At 38.4% G+C, this 22575-nt stretch overlaps 2 protein-coding genes and 1 non-coding gene across 3 annotated transcripts; 1 reads left to right on the top strand and 2 right to left on the bottom strand.

The window, feature by feature from the left end:
- Positions 1–630: 630 nt before the first annotated feature.
- Positions 631–17123, top strand: aifm5 (apoptosis inducing factor mitochondria associated 5). The gene is made up of 19 exons (XM_047380091.1): positions 631–1200; positions 1324–1423; positions 3878–3987; positions 4196–4305; positions 4381–4425; positions 5229–5310; positions 5812–5924; positions 6154–6240; positions 6416–6507; positions 8179–8309; positions 10735–10850; positions 10922–10993; positions 11108–11171; positions 12380–12456; positions 12626–12743; positions 15210–15308; positions 15618–15699; positions 15797–15901; positions 16331–17123. Exons 1-19 carry the CDS (start codon positions 1173–1175, stop codon positions 16362–16364), a joined length of 1665 nt encoding a protein of 554 aa, XP_047236047.1. The 5' UTR covers positions 631–1172; the 3' UTR covers positions 16365–17123.
- A 2639-nt stretch (positions 17124–19762) lies between these two features.
- On the bottom strand, positions 19763–22193 carry c11h17orf97 (chromosome 11 C17orf97 homolog). The gene is made up of 3 exons (XM_047379826.1): positions 22095–22193; positions 21825–21957; positions 19763–20265 (listed from the first exon to the last, which is right to left on the bottom strand). The coding sequence occupies exons 1-3, from the start codon at positions 22191–22193 to the stop codon at positions 19868–19870; spliced, it is 630 nt and encodes a 209-aa protein (XP_047235782.1). The 3' UTR covers positions 19763–19867.
- Positions 22194–22376: 183 nt separating this feature from the next.
- Positions 22377–22448, bottom strand: trnaw-cca. The gene has a single exon. It is a non-coding gene; the product is annotated as a tRNA-Trp (tRNA).
- Between the last annotated feature and the right edge of the window lie 127 nt (positions 22449–22575).

Here is a 22575-nt window from a genome sequence, read left to right as displayed (position 1 = left end):
GCTGTGAATTTCCGCCTGCATTCAAAGTCTTACTGGCATTCTCAATTTAAAATCCAAATAGCCAAAGTTCTGGTACTTTCAATAGATCCTGAGCAAACACCTTTCTCCAAGATTAAATCATATCACCTTTGAGTCCGGGAAACGCAGCCAGCCTGCGATTCTGTTCAAGGATCGCGTCCAGCTTGCGATTCTGCCCTCTTAACATATCAGTCTGAGTGCTGAGAACTCTAAAGATCCCTTCAAACATCCCAGGCATCTTTGGAGTGCTTTGAACAGCTGCCGATGTTTTACAAATCTTTCGATAAGACAGGTAACCGCCAACTCCAAAAAGCAGAAATCCTGTTATCAGAAATCCAATTATGTAAAAATCTTCCACGTCCTCGACTGACATTGTTGTCAGGCCCACAATCTTCCACTGCTGCCAGGAATCCATTGCATATCCAGAGAAGAACGTCCAGTCTGGATGAGGGTTCCCCTTTACCCTGTCTTCCCGTCAAGAAAATTTGATCGATTGCGTTGAGAGACCAGCTGACCAAATCCATAATGAACATTAGGAGGATATGCGAACAGAGGCTCTAAGAAAAACATACAAAAAGCTGAAGCAGGGCAAAAAATGGGGGAGGATCAAGGAGAGAGTGGAAAAGCGTCTGACCCCACCGAGAGCAGAAAGTGTGTCTATGTATCTGACAGGCGTAACTTATTTTGCCACAGCATTAGTATTTAAACTTTGATAAGTGTGTGAATGATAGCAGCAGCAGCCACCTTTGGTTTTGTAAATGGTGCTTTGTCACCGGTCCATTCAGTAGTTCAGCATCGTCAGCCTTTTTCCGTCCTGTGGCTATGGGAAACAAAAGAGCACACTGCCTTTCTGTGAGATAATGAGGCTGAACATAACACGCAAGGCTAATGAAACTCTTCATTCACTAGAGGTACAAGAGGCTGACTTTTTACGACATTTCTGTGTTCTTATCAGATAAAAATACTGCACTTTTCAAAGCTTCCAGGACTTAATAATGCAGTTTAGGGATGGACCATCTGATGTGGAAAACACCTGCCATCACTTATCTGCAAATTGACGTCAGACATCAGATATAACTGCTTCGAGCTGAGCATCAGGCTGACCTTTAATGTTTTAGGAGGGGATCTGTGTATCTATGTGCCATTACCGTTGAATGAGTGACATGTCTGGGACCGAAGCATGTAAGTGATTTATTTCTACTTCACAGTTTTTCAACATTCAGCTGCATTTTATTGTATGCTCTCCAATAGTCTATTATCTCATTTAGTTTATGAATTTTGTAGTCTTAGTAACTGTTTTGATAGTGATTTGTTCAGCACATGGTGAACTCACAGACTCTGATCCTGAAGACAAAGAGGAACTGACAGCGATGGTGTGTCTGGAGACAGACCTTCAAGATGGACAGTAAGAAAAAAGTTGCATTGTGATGACTTGGAAATGTAAAACTATTTTTAAAATATTGCTCATGCCTACAACCAAAATGTAACCAAAATATCTCCTTCATAAACAAACAAAAATAGGAAGAATTAATGAAAAACAAAAGAGCAAAATGGAAAGATTTTAGCCTCTGCAACTTGGTGTTGCTGAGATTTAAGCTTAATGCTGACGTCACCACACTTGCAACTTCTAACATATGTTTGCTTACTAACAAGCTCTAAAAGAAATATGTTAGCATGCTAAAACGTACTGAATGAAATTTGTTAGCAATTTAAAAAGTCCATCCATCCATTCTCTATACCTGTTTTCCTTTTGTCGTCCAATGGCTATCTGGAGCAGCCATTGGGTGACCCTGGACAGGTTGCCAGTCCATCAAAGGGCAACATAGAGACAAACAGGACAGACAACCATAAACACACACAGTTACAGGGTAATTTAGAGAGTCCAGTTAACCTAACAGTCATGTTTTTTGGGCTATGGGAGGAAGCTGGAGCACCTGGTCAGGACCCATGCATGTAAGGAGAGAACATGAAAACTCTATGCAGGGTTTGAACCCTGGCATGTGTTAGCATGCTAACATCTTCTAACAGAAGTAGGTTAACATGCAAACAATTTAATTTAAAAATATATCAGCATGCCAACAAACTCTAACTGTGGTTAAATAACATACTAACAACCTCCTTCTGAAATAGCATAATAACAAGATCTAACTATAGATTGGAAACACACTAACCTTCTATCTGAATGATGTCAATATGTTAAACTCTAGCTAAAATATATTACCATACTAAAAAGCTCCAACTGAAACATAACAGCATGTCATCAGGCTCAAACTATAGCATGTTTACATTGTCGTAAAATGGGGGTTTTCTGGCCCTCTTTTCCCCCTGTACACCACCGGGTCCGTTTCTCTCCAGACCCAACCAGTAAAACCAGCAAAGTATTTACCTTGTGAAATAATGAGAGATGGTTAAGTATAAAATCAAGATTTAATGCCAAACTGATCAATGTACAAAGTATACAACTGAACAAATACAGAGTGACATTCACCTTCGGTACCGGGCCCCCCTCAGCCCATCTTAGGGATGAACCGAGAGCAAAGAATGGAGTGTGAGTCCTGCTTTCTATACCTGTTCTTAACCCTCCTAAAGGGTGTCATCCTCTTGTATCAGTTTATCTTTGACTATGTGTTGCATCTTATGTGATATCAACAGTTATGTTGTGTAAGCTGTAGCAGTGAGCGGTGCGGCAGATAGGCAACAAGGGCAGATATATTTAATTAGGGCAGCAAAGAGATAATAAAAAAGTGACACATAATCATACATCCATAACAATGTAAAATTGAGATAAAAAAAAAGTCCCACTCCACCTCTTTTTGAGTAGAGAACCATGGCCTCAGACTTGGAGGGGATGAGTCTCATCCCTGCTGCTTCTTACTTGGCAGCAAACTGCTCCAGTGTATGCACACAGTTATGGCTGAGCAACTTAAACAGAACCACATTATCTGCAAAAAGCAGAAACGAGACTCCAAGGTTTCAAAAGCAGACACCCTCTTTTCCCTGGCTAAACTTTGAGATCTTGGCTGTGAACACTACAGAGGATAAGGGACAAGGAGCCACCCTGGCAGAGTCGAACCTGTAGGAAACAACTAGACTCTGTGGTGAGAATATGGATTGATTTGGTTATATGAATACTTAACCCTTCATAGTATTCCTGCCAGCCTATAGTCCTGCAGGATCCACCATAAAATGCAGTGTGATACATAATCATAAGCCTTCTTCAGCGAGGGTTAAGATTTGGTTCATCACTCCCCGACCAGGACAGAAGCTATAATACTCCTCCAGAATCGACAGTCAGTCGGTGCCACCTTCTGAACCTCTTGGTGTAAGCTTGTAGGTGTTGTCGCAGTCCACATTACAACATGAAAGAGGATTGCCAACCAGCCCTTAGTGGCCTTCATGATCCCTGAAAAGATCTCGTCCTCTCCTGGCACCCTGGCATGGGAGAACAAATTAACTACTTCAGCAATATTTGCAATGGCAATGCAACAACCTGCCCCAGAGTCTTCGGAGTCCTCTATGTCATCTTCGAAAGACATGGAAATTCGATGAAGGGTTATAAAATGCATACAAATCACACGTAATGTGAGGGACAGTTTTTAATCTGATAACCTATGTGTTCTTTGTGTTCTTCATATCAGTGCCCATAAATCCTGTTGGATATTAGTGAAGTGTAAACACTGCAGCAGATATGTGTTTTATATAGCAAGAATTTCATTTTGGGTCTGTGAGTTTTATTATATGCCTGTAATATACCATAGTTATCAATTAAAAAGACATTTGATTTGCACAGTGTCAGTCTGGTGTATGTAGAGACTACATGAAACTAACCATTTCTGCTCTTGTTCATGTGTGACGTGAGGATGAAGGAAGTTGACATTGGACATCATAGTGTGCTTTTAACACGCTGCAATGGCAAATATGGTGCCATTGGAAACCAGTGCACACACTACGGTGCTCCACTCAGCAAAGGTTAGAAAGCAAAAGATGTGTCAGCAGAAAAGACACACTTATTCACCTACATTAATGGGGATCCCTGTGTTTGCTTATGTGTATGTTTATATTCTGTAAATTTATTTGATTTTAAAATATTATTCTTTGAATATTGGTCTCCAGTTAATAGTTTGCTTGTTAGTGTGTTTAATTCATTTTGCTATTTGTCTTTTTTGCTTCTGTTCAGGGGTTATTTCAGGACAAAAAGTGCGCTGCCCTTGGCATGGCTCCTGTTTTAATGCACTTACAGGAGACCTGGAGGAGTTTCCTGGCATAGACTCTTTACCTTGTCACAAGGTACAAACCAGAAGGATAGGTCCACATTTAACTCAACATTTGCTGTCTTCCTATCTGTACTTTTCTTCTTTTCAGGTCAAAATTCACAACAACAAAGTGTATGTGTCCATAAATAAAAAGGTTAGTGAGTTAACTTTGCATTATCAGCTGATCACATCTTAAAATTGTGCATTTTAATTATGGAATCAGTATGAGTTTGGTTTAGTAGTATTAATAGAAGCACCACATAGAAGAAGCTTAACAAACTTTGTATAAATCGATTGGAGCAGGTTTATACAACAGAGCACATGTTACAAGCCCTATATCGGAAAAGCTCTTCTTCCCAAACTTTTCTGCCTCGTACACTTATATTCAATACACATACGCCCTCCTCTGGTACTACGTGTAATTACAGGACACAACAGTATGATTATCTTCTATTTTATTACTTGTTTTTTTTGGGATTTAATCTAATTTGAATGGTAAAGTATTACTCTTGAAAGTGGAAAAAAAACAACAACTTTCAGTTGGAACCTGGTATCAGTTTTTGCTCTTAACACTGCCTTAAAAAAATATAGCTTCCTCCACAGATTCTCTAACATATTTAACCTGGGACTGTATACAACTCAAAAATATCAATATTACTGCCGGTTACGAAATAAACCTGCAAATCTAAGAACATCACCCCAGCTGTGAAGTACGAGGGTGACAGAATCATGGGGGGTTGCAGGAGGCACTAACGTACTTTGCAAAACAGATTTATACAGTGTATATTTATTCTTGCTAGCACCCTGTTACACAGAAAGGTTTGTAGAAATACTAGCCTTAATTTGAGTACATTCATTCAGTGTGTACGCAATCCTATTTTAATAATTATTAAAAAATAGATGTCATATAAATAAATAAACATTTGTTTATAAGACACATTTTCTACAAACATTCAGGACCTCAGGCATCAGAAAAGACTGCAACGTATGGGAACTGCTGTACCTGGAGTGAATCGCACAATTCTGCTGCTAGGAGGAGGTTGGTGGACATGTTTTTGTCTCTGTCTGTCTGTTGCTGCTATTTAAAGTGCAAACAAAGCTAAACAAAGCAATGCTGCTGACCTAGCAATGCACAGAAAAATACTCGGTGAAAGAAATAGATTCAGTAAGATACGATTGCAGTTGTTTGGATCTAATTTCAAGCTAAATTACTTCTTATTCCTGATGTCCAGATTCCAAAATGTATATCTCTGCTAATTAATTTTTACATGTATGGAACACATTTTTATTTTCAAAGAGTCATTTGTACATATTCATATATTTTTCAATCAATTAAAAGAGTGTAACAGAGCCAAACTCGGTTTTATGATACACTTTTTCATCACTCTTCCATTAAATAAAATCTTAACTTGCATTCAAGCAAGATGTGAATCTATACACAGCACTGAGGATAGATTAATGCTGCATGTTAACAAGGTGAGGTTGTGTGTTAGTAGGATCCCAGAGTTTCTGCATGTATGTAACATGTGTTGACTCTCAGGAGCTGCATCACTGATCTGTGCCGAGACTCTGCGGCAGGAGAACTTTGGTGGCAGAATCATCATGGTCTCTAGAGACGATCTCTTACCCTATGACAAAACCCGACTCAGCAAGGTGATATAAAATTACACAAAAATTAAACTCAAAGAAACATTATTGGTGTTTTTTTTCTCCATTTAATGTGGATTTTAAACACATAAGACCAGCTATGTTTTTACTGTTTTGCACCAAAGCAATTTAAAGTGCTGTACAGAATAGAATAAAGTATACCTAACAAAGAAATACCTTAATGACAACACCTTAAAAGAATTAAATTAAAATGTGCTTATTGCATATACTACAGGTAATGAATGTGTTGAGTGACACTATTGTGCTGAGGAGGATGGAGTTTTTCCATCAGTACGGCATTGAGGTGTGGCTTCAGAAAGAAGTGAGTATTTCTCTTATCCCACTGCAGGGTTTTGCCTAAGGAGAACTGTTCCCTACAGTTTAGCAGCTGAAAAACTTGGTTCAAATTCTAAAAAGTTTGTTTTATACTGTTTAAAAGCTGAGATAGAGTTACGACTTGGTGTAAAGGCAATAAAGCTGGTTTCTGTTATTTAAAGGCAGTGTCGGTGGACACAGAGAAGAAGACGGTCACTTTTGATAACGGTTTAGTCCAGAGCTACGACCAGCTGCTTCTTTCAACTGGCTGCAGGTACAGACACAAATCGGGTTCATGTGCACAATCATTTCGTCTGAAGCAAAGAAAGAAAAGTGAGCACAAAAGTGAGTAACTTAGGGTAGTCGTTTATTTAGCCCAGAACTAGTTCTGTTAAACCGGGAAAAAAAGGTCCTTAGTAAATGCAATGGTGTTCCTCTGGGTCAGAAGCGAGCTGCAATCCTTGAAGGCAATTTGCCCTGCATCTTTTAGATTTGTCTTTCCCCATGTATTTAATTTCAATTTTATGTGATAGATCAATACAGTGCATGTAAACACACAAAGTAGTGCATGATTATGAAGTAAAAGGAAAACATCACACAGCTTTCCAAGTTTAAAAAAAAAAAATAAAGTTATGGCCAACGTGTAATCTGATGTCCCTAAATAAAAACCAGAGCAACCAATTAATTAGTAGAGGGAGTCCTTGTGTGTGTCAGCTAAACTCAGCATGACTACAGCTGTTCGGTGAAGGCCTGAGGTTTGTTGGAGAACATCCAACAATCGTCTGACCAAGGACAACAGCAGACAGGTCAGACATAAATGTGGAGAAATTTAAAGACTTTCAGAATTGATAGGAAGATGGTTGGAACTAGACGAAGCACTCCTGGAAGAAAGTATTTACATAAGGGGGTTGAATACAAATGCAAACCATGCTTTTTTTGACGTTTTTTCATGATTGCAAATGACACAAACATCTTTCAAAAGATAAGACAATATACGATAGGCTTTATTTTCCCCAAATGGTGTCTGGTATGTCAAAAGTATTCATACCCTCCTTTATTATTAACAGAAAAGCCTATTTTGGCATTACAGTAATCACAGCTCTTATAATTGCGGACAAGCTTTTTGCATGATTTTGTAGTGAGCTCCAAGTCTTTGAAGTTGGAAGGCCTCCTTACCATCACTCCACATACTCCCTATCACCCCTTTTCCATTAGTCCCTACTTAACACGGTTCGGTACAGCTCTAGTCGCTTTTTAGGTTTTTCCATTACTAGAAGTTATGTGGAACCGTTACTATTTTTAGTACCTGATTGGATGCGGCTCCAACCATGCCACGTCCTGCAGCTTGTACCTCTCTATGGCTTCCTCCTCTCTCCGTTCCTTCTCCAGAGTGCTTCGTGACTTTAAATCTTCATAAACTATGTAGACTTTTAGTAAGGTGACAAAACAAAGTTCAGTGAGTTTATTGCTTTTACTGGGGACTTTATTTCCTCAACTGGTCACAAACTCTATGGGACAGTGCTAAATGACCCATTCACCTAAATCACTTGTTTTAAAACAAAATAGCTCATTAAAGACCACTGTAAACAAATGTAAACATTCACTATAACATCTGACAAGATAATGGGACATTTAAACACAGTAGTTGGGAGTTTTTGTGAGTCCCCCTTGTGGCTGGTTGACTTCAAGGAGCACAGTTGAAACTTGTACATAGCTCTGAATGATTCTCTGCATGCAACATTCTTTAAAAAACCTCCGTCAGTATAAGATTCACTGTTACCAGTAAACTGAAACCTAAATAGTTTACTGAGACAAACCCTGCATGCAGAAACACTTCCGTTATGACCAACAGCAGATGTTAAAACTACTAGGAAAGCAGTCATTGTTACAGCCAAACCACACTACCTTGCACTACTATTAAACGGACTGCTTATTTATCCTTTAGAGCAAAGGTTCTGGACGTGCCGGGTACAAACCTGAGCAATATCAAGATGTTGGAGACTCCAGAGGACGCCCGACAAATCCATGCTGCCTGTTTGGGGTCCAATGTTGTCCTTGTGGGAACGTCCTTTGTCGGTACTGTGGCTGCACTGTGCAAAATGTGCCTTTGTTTTAACACATTTTCATAGTAGGTGTTCAGTAAAAATAGGCTCAATAATGTCAAGTAACCTTTTAACTTAATGCCTTTTTCAGTTTATGTCCGTGCAATTTGAAAAATCTAGCTGCATGTAATTTATTGTTAATTACATTTTTAACTTTAATGCTTTATAAATTATTTTAGGTGATTAATTTTAACAATGTTGTATTACTGTTCATATTCATGCAATGGAAAGCTTTTTTCAACCTAATCAATTGTTGTGAATATGAGATTATTTAATATTAATATTTTATCAAATAATATCTTGGTCTGTTAAGGGTTGTCCTGTGAATACCAGCCCAGTGAGCCGATGGTATTAGAACAAAATAGAAAGGTGTGAGCCAAGCTCTGACATTATTGGACAGCATAAACTCTGCACATATATGGAATGAATTCACACAATTTCTTAAAATACAAGAATTTATTAACAAAAATAAGTCAACTCAAAGTCAAACATATTTCAATCAACAAACTCTTTACTATGCTAAAACAATCCAACTAAACTACCAAGCAGAATTAAATAATAAGGAAGACTAATGGGCTATGTACAATATAAACAAGTTGATTAAAGATGATTGGAAATCATGACCAGAAGAGTGATGCAACATTAACATGCAATGTTTATGTTTGAGAACCACAGATTATCTTGAAGAATCTGGAAGTGAAGTTAAGTTAGTATTGGAACTAATTTAAGCAATAATCAGCAAACATTTAGACAACCCTTCACAATGCAAGATCAGATAAAATATTTAAATAAAATAATGTTTTAAGAATGATCTGCTGAATAGAACCAAACTTCTGGATGACTAATTCTCAACGGGGTCTCATTAGCTGTGTTTATTTATTAAAAAAATATTATTAAGGGAATATTTTTGGAAAAGAGCCAAATCTTTCTGGAGAAATTGGGCTTAATGGTGTTTACTTAATTATCAGATTTAGTGAAATAATGTTTATGGACTATTATTTACTAGCTTGAAAACTAAACCTTTCTGGGCAAATATTCTTCAACATGCAAGCACGTGTTCTAAGCTGTTAGCAGTTGAAGCTAACAAAGGAGGCTAATAGCTTAGCACCATAATCAAACATATACCTTTAAAATACCGTTAATAAAAAGGGTTAAAATGCATAAGCGCGGGCGGCGCGTTAAGATCAATCTTCTGTTTAAAATCACCCTTCAAGTAAAGTTTGTCGTAACTAAAAAAAAACACACAGAGGAACACAAAACTGAACACGAATGCTGCAGATCGTCTGCTAGCACCAACATAGCTGAGTTTCACACAAACAAAACCAAACTTCATAAAATGAAAAACGTTTAGATCATTTCATCCTAAATATCTCTCTGCCCAAACTCTAACCTCGTTTGAATTGTGTTGAGGAGGAGTTGTCCGGGCGAGTTTGAAGAAAGCTCCTTGAACAAAGGTTTAGCTTCTAGCTAACCTCCGTAGCTGTGGATGAAAGACGGCTCGTTCTGTCCGCCAACCAACTGCACGTTACCGTAACCATGGTGATGCGGCTCCTGCTGTTGTTCTTTCATGCAGGGAAAACCGCTCCACTCTGCTTCGTAGAGGGAACTCTGGAACACAGTTTGCTTCTGCAGGCCTCAGCGAGAAAGTAAAGCAATGCTCATACCTTAATCTCCCTTTTATGAATGAATACCGGATTCTTTCAACAGTATTTCATCAGTACATAACTTAGTGCATATGACCGCTGATCGTATGAGACCCTTGGATCCAGTTTGAAGAGTTTGTCTGTTTGCTGGCATAGAGACATTAGCGCGCTAGGCCTCCCCTATCCCGGTCCCGCAGAGGAGCAGTGGAAGAGGCAGGATGTAGCAAGAGCAGTGCTTTTATTTGGACATTGATGTCACAGGAAGTCCACAGTTACCCCGTTTCCTGGATGTGCCGGAAGTAGGTTGATGCAATTTATTTTGAAAGTTCCAGGAAAATCTGTACTGGCCTTTCATGTTGTAACCATGGCTGTGGTCCCAACACAATCAATAAATTCAATTAAATTACCGATAAGCAACTTAAGTAAACTTAAGTAAATTAAAGTAACTTATGTAACCATCTTTAAATCACTTGCTCCAGTTTTCTATTTTGTGTGTCTACTTGCACATCTATTCATGCTCATGTTCTGTTCTTCTTAAGCAATTATTTACTAAAACCTACTGTATGTCATAATATCAATGTTATATATATATATATACATATATATATATATATATATGTATATATATATATAGGTTTGTCATTTTGGGGGCTTTATCATGCTCAACATATGTTTTATGTTAATAAATGCTCTTCTGTTGATATTCTCAGCCTTCTGAAAATATTTCTACAGCACCTAAACAGCGATTTATTTCAGGTATGGAGGTCGCATCTTACATGATAGACAAAGCGTCCACCATCACAGTGGTCGGGAGCAGTGAGATGCCATACCAAAACACTCTGGGCCGCGAGGTCGGGAAAATCACCATGATGGTGAGGGAGTCCTGCCTGATAACCTTTCTTATTTATTTCAGCTGCTTGTACTGAAACTCTGTTGTCTGCAGATGCTGTTGGAGAAAGGTGTGAGATTCTACATGAATGATCAAGTGATGGAGATCAAAGGTGTTAATGGACAGGTAAAGCAGGAAAGAGTCTGCTTATCAGAAATTTGGACTTTGTGAACCACATAAGAATATATAAACACCTAAAATTCTTCCTTTTGTCAATCTTATGATCCTTTTTTCTTTAAGGTGAAAGAGGTTGTGCTAAAAAGTGGCAATGTTATCACAGCTGATGTTTTGATTGTGGGTATTGGTGAGTAACATGCAGATAATATTATTACTTTACTTCAAAAAATGTAATTATCAGTTTTTTACACAGCAAACATTTTTTAAGGGAGACATATATAAGAAAGATATATTTTAATAAGATTTCTAAAATCTTGAGTTAGTTTTTCTGAAAAAATTATAATGTTTCAATCAGGCGATTGTATTTAAAAATAGGTAATTTCTAAAATATTCCCTGCATGTTGAGGTATGATAAATTAGGCACGTCAGCAGAAGGCTGTGCTAAAATCAGCATTCAGACCCGAAACAGCATCTCAAATGTATTATAATACATTTTAACAGGAAACGGGTCAATGTTAGCGGTAGTCATGGCAACCGGGAGATTAAATAGCATTGACCAATGGCTTAAATTAAACAGGTAGTTTAAACAAGTTCTTGATAGGCTACGTTTAACTCATTATTTCAAGCATGACATCAGAGAAACTGCCTCAACTTTAAGCAATAATAATTTTAAACAGCAATGCTTTTTAATGTAAATGTTTCGTACAACATGCAACAGTATTTTTTACATATATTGCAGTATTTCTTAAAAGTATTTTGAGCCTACAACAAATGTGCCTAACTTCTGGCTTTTAAAGTGGTCTCTGTCAGTGTTTCTTTTAAGCTTTCAAAAGGCATTTTTCTTTAGATTTTAGCAGAGTTTTTTGCTCATGTTGGTAAGTGATTTAACTTATGTCTCAATTAGACTACCAACCTCAAGTGATTTTATATAAGATTTTGCTACTTGAAGTCTTTTCTTAAAGATTGTATATTTCTATTTTTTAGCTAAATCTACAAATAGCACCAAAAATAGAAAAAAGTAAAAACCGTCCAAACAGTAGATAATCAACTGAGGGATGATGCAGCTTGCAGGTCAGGCCTGGTAGGAATTTGTTCCAGTTTGTGAAAGATGTAAATTTCAGATTCTGATTACCTGCTGTAAATCGTATTGAGGCTCCTGACACTTTTTTCGTCATCCTCTTCTATTATACTTGCCTCATGAAATTCTGACAGGCCAGCAGCCAAACAAATAATAAAACCAGGGTAACCATTAATTCGTTTTGATAAAGTGTAAAGAAATTAGTTGTGGTTTAATTATTTTGTCCAGTACTGTAAACATTTCAAACTGACTGTTTCATTGTAGCATTGCGCCTAAAAGAAAGATGAGTGCATCTTTCTTTTTTTTTCTTCCACCAGGCAGCATCCCCAACTCGGAGTACCTGCAAGGCACTAAAATAAAGATGAACTCCAAAAATTTTGTCGTTGTTGACAAGGTCAGGTTTCAGCCTGTTATAAATCTGATCAGATCACTATATGTCTTCATTTGTAACTAATACAGCACCAATTTGTCCATGGTTTACACGTGTTAACTTCAGTTCCTCGCATATTGACATTCCTATTTGGCCATTCACAGAAAAAACATGTTCTGTTTCTCTCCTGCAGTTCATGCGAACAAATGTCCCTGATGTATTCTGTGCGGGTGACCTGGCCTCCTTCCCTCTGGCAGTAGCCAAAAACCAGTTAGTCAACATTGGACACTGGCAGATGGCACAAGCACAAGGTAGTAATGACGAAGCAACATGCTCGCTGTCACATAGCCCTGGCTGTTTTGTTGCTTCAAAAGTATCCGCTGCCTTAAAGCTGCTTAGAGTTTGGTTCTTCGAAGCAGGATTAGTTTGCCGGGGATTCTTGGAAGCTTTAGCAGTGCTGAGAAGTACAGGTGGTAAATAATGCTTTTTTAGTTTATTCATAGGGGTGTGATTAATTTCTAGAAGTGTGCGAAATGTGTTCTAATAACCGCAGTTTTGTGCATACAATTCAGTCAAGTTACATCCATTTTTATATCAAACAGGAAATTCTCATGAGGCTCCTGGACACTTCATCATCGATATAGTGCAAGTTTTCACATTTTTGCTCATTACAACCACAAGCATTAATGTATTTTACTGGGATCTTACATTATAGACCAAGGCAAAGTAGGAGAAGTATGGTACATGCTTTACATTTTTGTTTCACAGCTAAAAATCATAATTCATAAAATCCAGTGCAACCAACTGCCTTCAGAAGTCACCTAATTAGTAAACGGAGTCCCTTGAGGGTTTGTTAGAGAACATCGGAGAACAAACAGCATCTTGAAGTCTAAGCAACGCAGCAGACAGGTCAGGGATAAAGTCAGGGAGAACTTTAAATCAGGGCTAGGTAATGAGACAATATTCCTGCCTTTGAATAGTTCAGGGAGCACTGTTCAATCCATCATCAGAAAATGGTATGGCACAATTGCAAGATATGGCCCTTCTCCTAAACTGACAGGCTGGACAAGGACAGCATTCATCAGAAAAGCTACCAAAAGGCCCATGGTGACTCTGGAGAAGCTGCAGAGGATCTACATGCAAAATGCTATGGGTGTAGGATGATATGATCCCCCTGGCATGATTTTGCTACCACCACGTAACATGAAGGTCAAAGCATCACGCTCTGGGGATGCTTTTCTTCAGCATGGACAGAGTTGATAGGACGGTGGATGGCGCTAAAGACTTGATTCAGATGGTTGAATCATCTCTGCAACTTGTCACAGCGTCCTACAAGATGAACCATTTATCTAAATTAAGCGTATTCTAACAGGTAAACATCTAAAACACACCAGACTCTGATGCTCACGGACCAGACTTCCCCATCTTAAACACAGCAGTTTACAATTTTACTGCTGTGAGAACATATTTATTCAAGTTTGTGATCATGGAAACAAAATAATGCTTTTAGATTTTTTATCTCTTTGTTGTACTTTATTGTTCTGATGTGATTTTATGGTTTATTCAAGCAATAATTCACTTGTACCTGTGACCTTACCTACACAATTAAACTGCAGCAAACTCAACTGCAGTCCTTATCTGCTCCACCTCTTACAGTGGTGTTTGTTCTATTTTACTATAAAGTCACAGTCAGCTGTACAATGTTTTAATGCTTCTTATATGTACCTTAGGATACAGAAGTAATTACAATTTCTCTGACACTTCATAGTATGTCTCCATTTTATCATAGGCTATTACACAAAAGATAAGCCACTTTATTAGGTACACCTTGCTACAACCATGTTGAAACCTGTTTCGCTCTCAGAACTGCCTTAATTCTTCATGGCATAGGTTCAAAAGGAGATTTTGGTCCATGTTGACATGATAGCATCAGGCAGTTGCTGCAGGTTTGTCAGCTGCACATCCATGTTGTGAGTCACCCGTTCCACCACATCCCAAAGGTGCTCTTGTTGGACTGAGACCTAGTGACCCTGGAGGCCTTCGGGGTAGTGAACTCAACGTCATGTTAAAGAAACCAGCTTGAGATACTTTGAGCTTTGTGACGTCGTGTGTTAACAATACTCTAGTCACTAGAGTATTGTACCACTAGAGTCTAGTGGTACTACTGTAAGAGGGCCAAAGTTTGCCAAGAATGTATTCTCCACATCATTACAGTACACAAGGCTGGATGGACCCATGATTCCATGTTGTTCACATCAATCTAAATGTTACAGCTAAAAACTAAAACTCATTAGACCAGGCAACATTTTTCTTATCACCTTAAACCACTCTACCTACTCTATGACATCAACAAAGCATTTTTATTCACTCAACTCCAGATATTTTCTATCTTTCAGATCACTCTCTGTAAACCTGGGAGACTATTGTGTTTAAAAATCAGTATATCAGCAGTTTCTGAAACACCCTGACCAACTTTACTGGCACCAGCAAACATGTAACATCCCCTAAATCCCCTTTCCATGCTGCCATATGGTTGGCAGATTCACTATTTATGTTAACAAGCATTTGTACCTAATAAAGTGGCTGGTGAGTGTATTTGTTTTCATATACCTGAGCTTGTCTTTCCAATAAAAGTTGCCCCCTGCCGGCTGATTAGAAGCTGAAGTCTTGATTTTATTTTGGTTAAAGTAAAACGTGCTTAATATATGCGTCTCCTGTTACTTATGCAGGTTTTTTGATGGAGTTAAACAGTTCTTGTTTTATGTTTATTGCCTTAGGGAGAATAGCTGCTCTGAACATGCTGAAAAAAACAACTGAACTCACCTCAGTTCCTTATTACTGGACCGTCCTACTAAGTAGAACCATCAGATATGCAGGTAGGCAAACGGACCAACACTCAGGTTTGTCATCGTGCCCATCTCTGTATGTCTGTAATTGGACAAGAATCCGAGAAGCCTTCATAGACACCTGTTGTCCAAGAGCTGCTCATAAAACAAACCAAAGCCTCACTTTACCGATGTAGGTAAATAAAATCAGTGATTAATTTCATGTCATGTTATTTTTAGTTAACTGGTTTTATACACGTTAATAACTGAAAAACCTATCATTTAGAAAATTGTTTTTGTGCACAAATTGCTCACATTGAAACACTCAAACAAGCCACTGTCTCCTCCGGTCTTTTTCAGGTTATGGGGAAGGATACACTGAGCTAATAATGAAAGGAAACTATGAGTTTGAGGAGAGGAAGTTCCTGGCCCTGTACATCAAGTAGGTTGAGAAAAAAAAAAAAACACCTGCTACTTGAAAAGAAGACATACAACTCCAATAAATAAATACCAAATTTCTATTTTTTGCCTACTTATAGGAATGATGAGGTCATAGCAGCGGTGGGCCTGAATTATGATCCTGTTGTGTCCGCTGTGGCCGAGAGGCTCCTATCAGGGGAAGTCATCACAAAGAAAGAGGCTCAGTATGGAAGCAGTTCAGATTATTCATTCTTGTCTTTTTAAAGGATGCAAAGTATTCAAAACATCTACCAATACCCAATAATTGTTGCAGATAGCAGTTGGAACTTGTGAGCCATTGACTGATTTGGCTCACAAGAATCTGAGCAACATGCCTTGGTTTAGCAGCTCCAGTAACTCTGTACACAGCATTCAGAGCAGATGGGCAAAGTTGACTATTTTCTGCTGCAATCACTTGTTTTAAAGAGATCAATTAGAAGCCAAAAACTGCTAAAATAATCAGTACTTTGGTTAGATCCACTATAGCACAACCTAAAAGGAGTGCTGTGCCAAGATTGCTCTAACATCTAGTTGAATAGAAGAGAATAGAAGAGCAAATTTAAAATCAAATTTTTTAATAAATGTGAGTGATTTTTTTACACTCTGCTTAACAGATCAGATAATCCCAGTTGGCTTCAGGTTTCCTGATCTTCATCAAACTGTCCATGCTCACCCAACCACTAAATCTTCTGTCCGCTGCATGGTTCCAATGAAGGACAAGCATTCTGGAGACTAAAATATCAGATGACTTCACAGGTGGTACATGGTTCTATGTTCTGGTGCTGGAAAACTCTTCACAATGCAGTCATCTAGCAGCGAGTCCACCACAACTGATACCTCAAATGGATGCAGCTTTGGGACTTTTTTAGTCCTTTTTAATTTATTTCATACAAGTAGTTATTTAGATTTAAGGAACCAAGTTAGATTTATTTTTTGTTATCCTTTGTATTGTACTTCCCAGTTTAGACAAAATTTTTTATTATTTTTCAATTAATCATATGCAAGTTGTTGAGAATTGGCCTATTTAAAAAGACTCTTGGCAAATACAACAAATAAATTTCCTTTAACATGTTAAGATAAAAAACAATGAAGGTGGGGATGCACAGTCATCATAAGAATTCCTGTAAAGCAGCTTCAAATGTAAAACACAAATATCACAGCTTCAGATTACATTGTCAGTAATTCCATGTATTTTCAACCCAATAGATCAGAAAAGATTTTCTCTCTGAGGGGAAACAAGTAGCCTTTTTAAGGTTAATAATAATAGGATTCAATGCTGATTTGTCATGATTGCAACATATTTTTCTGTCATCAGTGGAAAAGTAAACAATGTGTTTTTGACAGTGAAAGTTTTGTCTTTGTGTTCATCACATGAAAATACTGTCAGGTGTTGCACTGCTGTCTGTTTTCTACCTACTGACTCATTGGTGTGCTGATTGGGTCAAGGAGAGGGTTTCTATTCTGCCACCTGTTGTCCACCTGGTGTAGTGTTTCACCATCTCTGAAACGACTGGCAACAAACAGGTTTATGGTGTTTTTAAGCTCAGCTCTATAACCAGAGAAAGGGTGGTGCAGTATGATCGACTTTAGTAACACTTGAGTTGCTGTCTTTGTGCTGCATATGAATAAGCAAGCGACATGAAAACACAATTAGATAAAATAACATCAATTAGATTAGCAGAGAGATGAAAAATAAATTTCACCATTATATCAAATAAGATTTCCTAACTTATTATGTGATTATAAAATCTACAACATAAAGTGGCGGTGCACTGATAAAACCATTTCCTAACTAATTTCATAGTAACCCAATGCATTATGTGATGCATTACACAATCATGGGTAACCCTTGACAAATACGTCACTTTTGTATTTTTATGGTGGCTATTACACAAAGGATAATTTCATTGAGTATCATTTTGACTTTCTTATTATAGAAACAAACAGTACATTGCCAAAGCAATCCTATCCTGGGAAGTTTTCTTTATATTTCTTCACCTCACATCTACAAGCTTCAATGTCTACTTTGTTTAGTCACATTTTGCTGCGATTACACGTTCTTCTACATGTTTGCTGTTTCCTCTACATGTCAGATGAGTTTTTTGGCAACATTATTATACATTAGCACATTGTATATTTTAGCAGCAGGTGCCGAGGTAAAAATACTATAGTACCATCAGTGCTAAGGACAACAGAAGCATTAAAACACATGAAACTAAAATTGTTCAGGCAGCAAGAAAGTGACAGATCTGAATATCTACAGGTCCTTCTCAAAATATTAGCATATTGTGATAAAGTTAATTATTTTCCATAATGTCATGATGAAAATTTAACATTCATATATTTTAGATTCATTGCACACTAACTGAAATATTTCAGGTCTTTTATTGTCTTAATACGGATGATTTTGGCATACAGCTCATGAAAACCCAAAATTCCTATCTCACAAAATTAGCATATCATTAAAAGGGTCTCTAAACGAGCTATGAACCTAATCATCTGAATCAACGAGTTAACTCTAAACACCTGCAAAAGATTCCTGAGGCCTTTAAAACTCCCAGCCTGGTTCATCACTCAAAACCCCAATCATGGGTAAGACTGCCGACCTGACTGATGTCCAGAAGGCCACTATTGACACCCTCAAGCAAGAGGGTAAGACACAGAAAGAAATTTCTGAACGAATAGGCTGTTCCCAGAGTGCTGTATCAAGGCACCTCAGTGGGAAGTCTGTGGGAAGGAAAAAGTGTGGCAGAAAACGCTGCACAACGAGAAGAGGTGACCGGACCCTGAGGAAGATTGTGGAGAAGGGCCGATTCCAGACCTTGGGGGACCTGCGGAAGCAGTGGACTGAGTCTGGAGTAGAAACATCCAGAGCCACCGTGCACAGGCGTGTGCAGGAAATGGGCTACAGGTGCCACATTCCCCAGGTCAAGCCACTTTTGAACCAGACTGGGGAGAAGGAAATGCCAAAATGCCAGAAGTCCAGTGTCAAGTACCCACAGTCAGTGATGGTCTGGGGTGCCGTGTCAGCTGCTGGTGTTGGTCCACTGTGTTTTATCAAGGGCAGGGTCAATGCAGCTAGCTTTCAGGAGATTTTGGAAGATTTCATTTTTCAGCACGACCTGGCACCTGCTCACAGTGTCAAAACCACTGGTAAATGGTTTACTGACCATGGTATCACTGTGCTCAATTGGCCTGCCAACTCTCCTGACCTGAACCCCATAGAGAATCTGTGGGATATTGTGAAGAGAACGTTGAGAGACTCAAGACCCAACACTCTGGATGAGCTAAAGGCCGCTATCGAAGCATCCCGGGCCTCCATAAGACCTCAGCAGTGCCACAGGCTGATTGCCTCCATGCCACGCCGCATTGAAGCAGTCATTTCTGCAAAAGGATTCCCGACCAAGTATTGAGTGCATAACTGTACATGATTATTTGAAGGTTGACGTTGTTTGTATTAAAAACACTTTTCTTTTATTGGTCGGATGAAATATGCTAATTTTGTGAGATAGGAATTTTGGATTTTCATGAGCTGTATGCCAAAATCATCCGTATTAAGACAATAAAAGACCTGAAATATTTCAGTTAGTGTGCAATGAATCTAAAATATATGAATGTTAAATTTTCATCATGACATTATGGAAAATAATGAACTTTATCACAATATGCTAATATTTTGAGAAGGACCTGTAGATTCGTATTCTTTTTTCTGTTCAGGGAAAATAAAGTAAAACAACACAGGAGAAGTAAACTCAGGGCCTGGTGCCCCGCTTTATACAGCACTGTCACTTGTCCACTGGACAATTTTAGCTTTTGAATGGATTTTACTGTGTGACACCATTTGTTTAATTTTGAAAAGGTCACCACTGGTTTATTCACCCTATACCCTACTGGCAGATTCAGACAGATTTAAAGGACTCAATAGCTTCCTTTAAGTGTTAAATAATTTACAAGCACGAGGCAAAGTGTGTAAAATGTACATATTCCCATTTACAAGGAGGAGTTCCCTTAAATGTATGGAAGAAAACAGAACTGAATATGCAGTTTGTGAGTAAATCAGTGTTATTTGTGAACCAGTGAATCCTAAAATTATTAACTTTGCAAATCCTTATTTGCTACTCAGCTGCAGAATCGACACAGTCTCATGTTATTCAGTCAGCTGAAGTCTTCAGTTCTGCTTCTCTCAAGATCTGCTGTGCTTCCTTCAACGCAGCCTCTCTGTGTGTGACGTAACGCTGTCGCCTGTTGGCTCTGTACCGCTCCAGCCTCTTTGCCTCCTCCTGTGGGTCCTGCAGCACTCCTTCCCACCTCAGGCTCTCCCTGGCTTGTACGCCGAGCTCTGATTCATAAGCAGGAACTTTGTTGTCACTGGCTGTAGGAGCCGCTGCAAAGAGGCTCCTTGAATCCTTTCTTCGTTCTTTTGTCTTACTGGCACCATGGGAGTAATGATTACTGTTTTTTTTACTGATAGCTCTGAGCTCGGGAAGCTCAGTCTGACCTGGATCTTGAGGGGACGGCTGGGGTGTTGGAGATACAATCACAGGTCTCTCTGCAGGCAGGCAATATAAACATGTAATGTCTTGCACTTCAGCAGACAAAGCTGTGGGTTAACGTTACAATGATTCCAATTAGCTTAGATATTGACCTGTGACCTATTCTTCTTTTCAGGAGATCCTTCAGGAGTGACATGCACTTCTGGTATAGCATTTCTTGGCTGTAATTTTGATTACTTTTCTTTCAATGAGCCAAGCAGCAAATTTACAGAGCTTTGCAAAAAAAAAAACTCATACTTTCTTTGACGTCTTCTACATTTTGTTATCCTACAGCCACAAACTTCAATGTATTTTACTGGAACTTATTGTGACAAAGCAGCATAAAATAGTGCATAATTGTGAAGTGGAGCGACAACAATACATGAATTTTCAAATGTAAAATAAAAATTTTAATAAAGTAGTTTGCATATGTAGTCAGCCCCTTTTGCTCTGATACCCTTAAATAAAATCCAGTGCAAACAACCGGCGTCAGAAGCCATTAAACTTGCCTGTAACTTATTCACACTATAAATCCAGTTGTTCTGTAAAAGCCTTAGAGGTTTGAGAGAATAAAAAGCATCATAAAGACCAGGGAACACAGCAGAAAGGTCAATGATAAAATAATTCTGGAAAAGCTAACATCAGGGAAAAGATATAAACAGAAATATGTGAAGCTTTGAACATCTTATGGAGCACTGCTCAACCCATCATCTAAAAATTGGAAAGAATATGGCACAACTGCAAACCCATCAAGACATGGGCTATTAACCCAAGGTGACCCTGGAGGAGCAGCAGAGAACCACAGCTCATAGTGAAATAATCTGTTGACAAGACAACTATTAGTTGTGACTTCACATATCAGACCTTATGGAAGGGTGGCAAGAAGAAAGCCATTGTTAAAAATAAACAACATAGGAAGTCACTTTTCAGGCAAAAAAAAGTGCTCTGTTCAGAAGAGAACACAACTGAACTTTTTGGCCTACATGCAAATCACTATGAGTGGGGGGACACCAACACTGCGCATCACCCTGAACACACCATCAACACCCTGTAACACGGTGGTGGCCACATCATGCTGTTGAGGTGTTCTCTAATGTTTACTTCTAAAAAATATTGAAAAGCATGAATCAATTTTCCCCACTTCACAAGGCACTACTAGTTTCTCTATCCCATAAAATCCCCAAAAATACCCATTGAAGTTTGTTGTCCAAGGTGTTTGAATGTCTTTTGCAAGACACTCTAAAATGAGACTAAATGAAGGATTCTCCAAGTATTGGTTTAGATTCTACAGCAAGATGTGTTAATATTAGAAAGCTGAAAGGTTTAAGGGGATTTCAAGCATTTTAATTTTGCTTTTGAAAAACATCTGACATCATGTCACACTATGCAAAACCTCAGGTGGGAAATACAGCTTATTTCTACATGTTCAATGTGCATAATGCATATACAATAAAATAAAATGCTTGAAGCTAAAGATTAAAAATGCGTTATTTTAAATCTGCTTTAATTTTGTGAATGACCCTAACAATGCATATCTTGAAGACATTTCCCATTCCCAAAAAATATAAACATTTACCTTTTAGTTCTGGGTCGGTGGCAAAAGCTTTATTTCTCTCCTTTTTCTTCTTCCTGAGGTCAGAGCTCCTGTGTGGCAGCAGCAGCGTACTACAGCTCCTATCCCCTGGCATGATGGTGTTTTTCAAATGCGTCTGCGCAGATAAGGTTAACAGAGATTTAGAGCAGATTTCAAAAACTATCTAATTACTTTAACCAAGCGTTATTTCCCATATTATGTTGAATTTGGATGAAATATCTTAGTAAACTCCAGAAGAAACAGCGGTGGTACCTTTCCTGTTTGTTCCGGAACTAACGCTTCTCCATGGCAACAGGACACACCCCTCTCAGAGAAGAGCGCTACGTTGGTGACAAATGTTAACGTCAACATTTGTCCAGTTTAAAGTTTGAATTACTTTCATAATTTCCTTTTATGCCACATAACGTTTATATGACGTTCCCTTTATTAGTAATACCAAAACCGTGAAAACCTGATATGTGTGAACTCGATAAAAAAAAAATTACTATGAATAAATATTAATGTTTATATTCCTTTGAAAACCAATAAACTTATTGATCCCGACGTGATTTGAACACGCAACCTTCTGATCTGGAGTCAGACGCGCTACCGTTGCGCCACGAGATCCCGACATACCATAGAGAAATAGTGTGAATACTATAGTGTACACACAATGATAGCATTTATTCCCACTATGTTTATTCGATATTCCTTCTTGTGCCCCAAAAAACACCACAGAATTGTAAATCCAAAA

Source organism: Girardinichthys multiradiatus, chromosome 11, assembly GCF_021462225.1.
Source record: "Girardinichthys multiradiatus isolate DD_20200921_A chromosome 11, DD_fGirMul_XY1, whole genome shotgun sequence".
Classification (NCBI taxonomy): Eukaryota; Metazoa; Chordata; class Actinopteri; order Cyprinodontiformes; family Goodeidae; genus Girardinichthys; species Girardinichthys multiradiatus.
Note: the sequence above shows the minus strand (reverse complement) of the source record. Positions and strands in the feature narration are given on the sequence as shown.

Excerpts from the sequence above, each read along its gene's own strand:
- aifm5 (XM_047380091.1), top strand. The coding sequence starts at position 1,173 with ATGAGTGACATGTCTGGGACCGAAGCAT. Across the intron at positions 1,424-3,877 it reads ACAGACCTTCAAGATGGACA|GATGAAGGAAGTTGACATTG; the intron begins GTAAGAAAAAAG and ends GTGTGACGTGAG. Across the intron at positions 4,426-5,228 it reads ATGTGTCCATAAATAAAAAG|GACCTCAGGCATCAGAAAAG; the intron begins GTTAGTGAGTTA and ends ACAAACATTCAG.
- c11h17orf97 (XM_047379826.1), bottom strand. The coding sequence starts at position 22,193 with ATGTTGACGTTAACATTTGTCACCAACGTAGCGCTCTTCTCTGAGAGG. Across the intron at positions 21,958-22,094 it reads TTCCGGAACAAACAGGAAAG|ACGCATTTGAAAAACACCAT; the intron begins GTACCACCGCTG and ends TTATCTGCGCAG. Across the intron at positions 20,266-21,824 it reads CACCGACCCAGAACTAAAAG|AGAGACCTGTGATTGTATCT; the intron begins GTAAATGTTTAT and ends GCCTGCCTGCAG.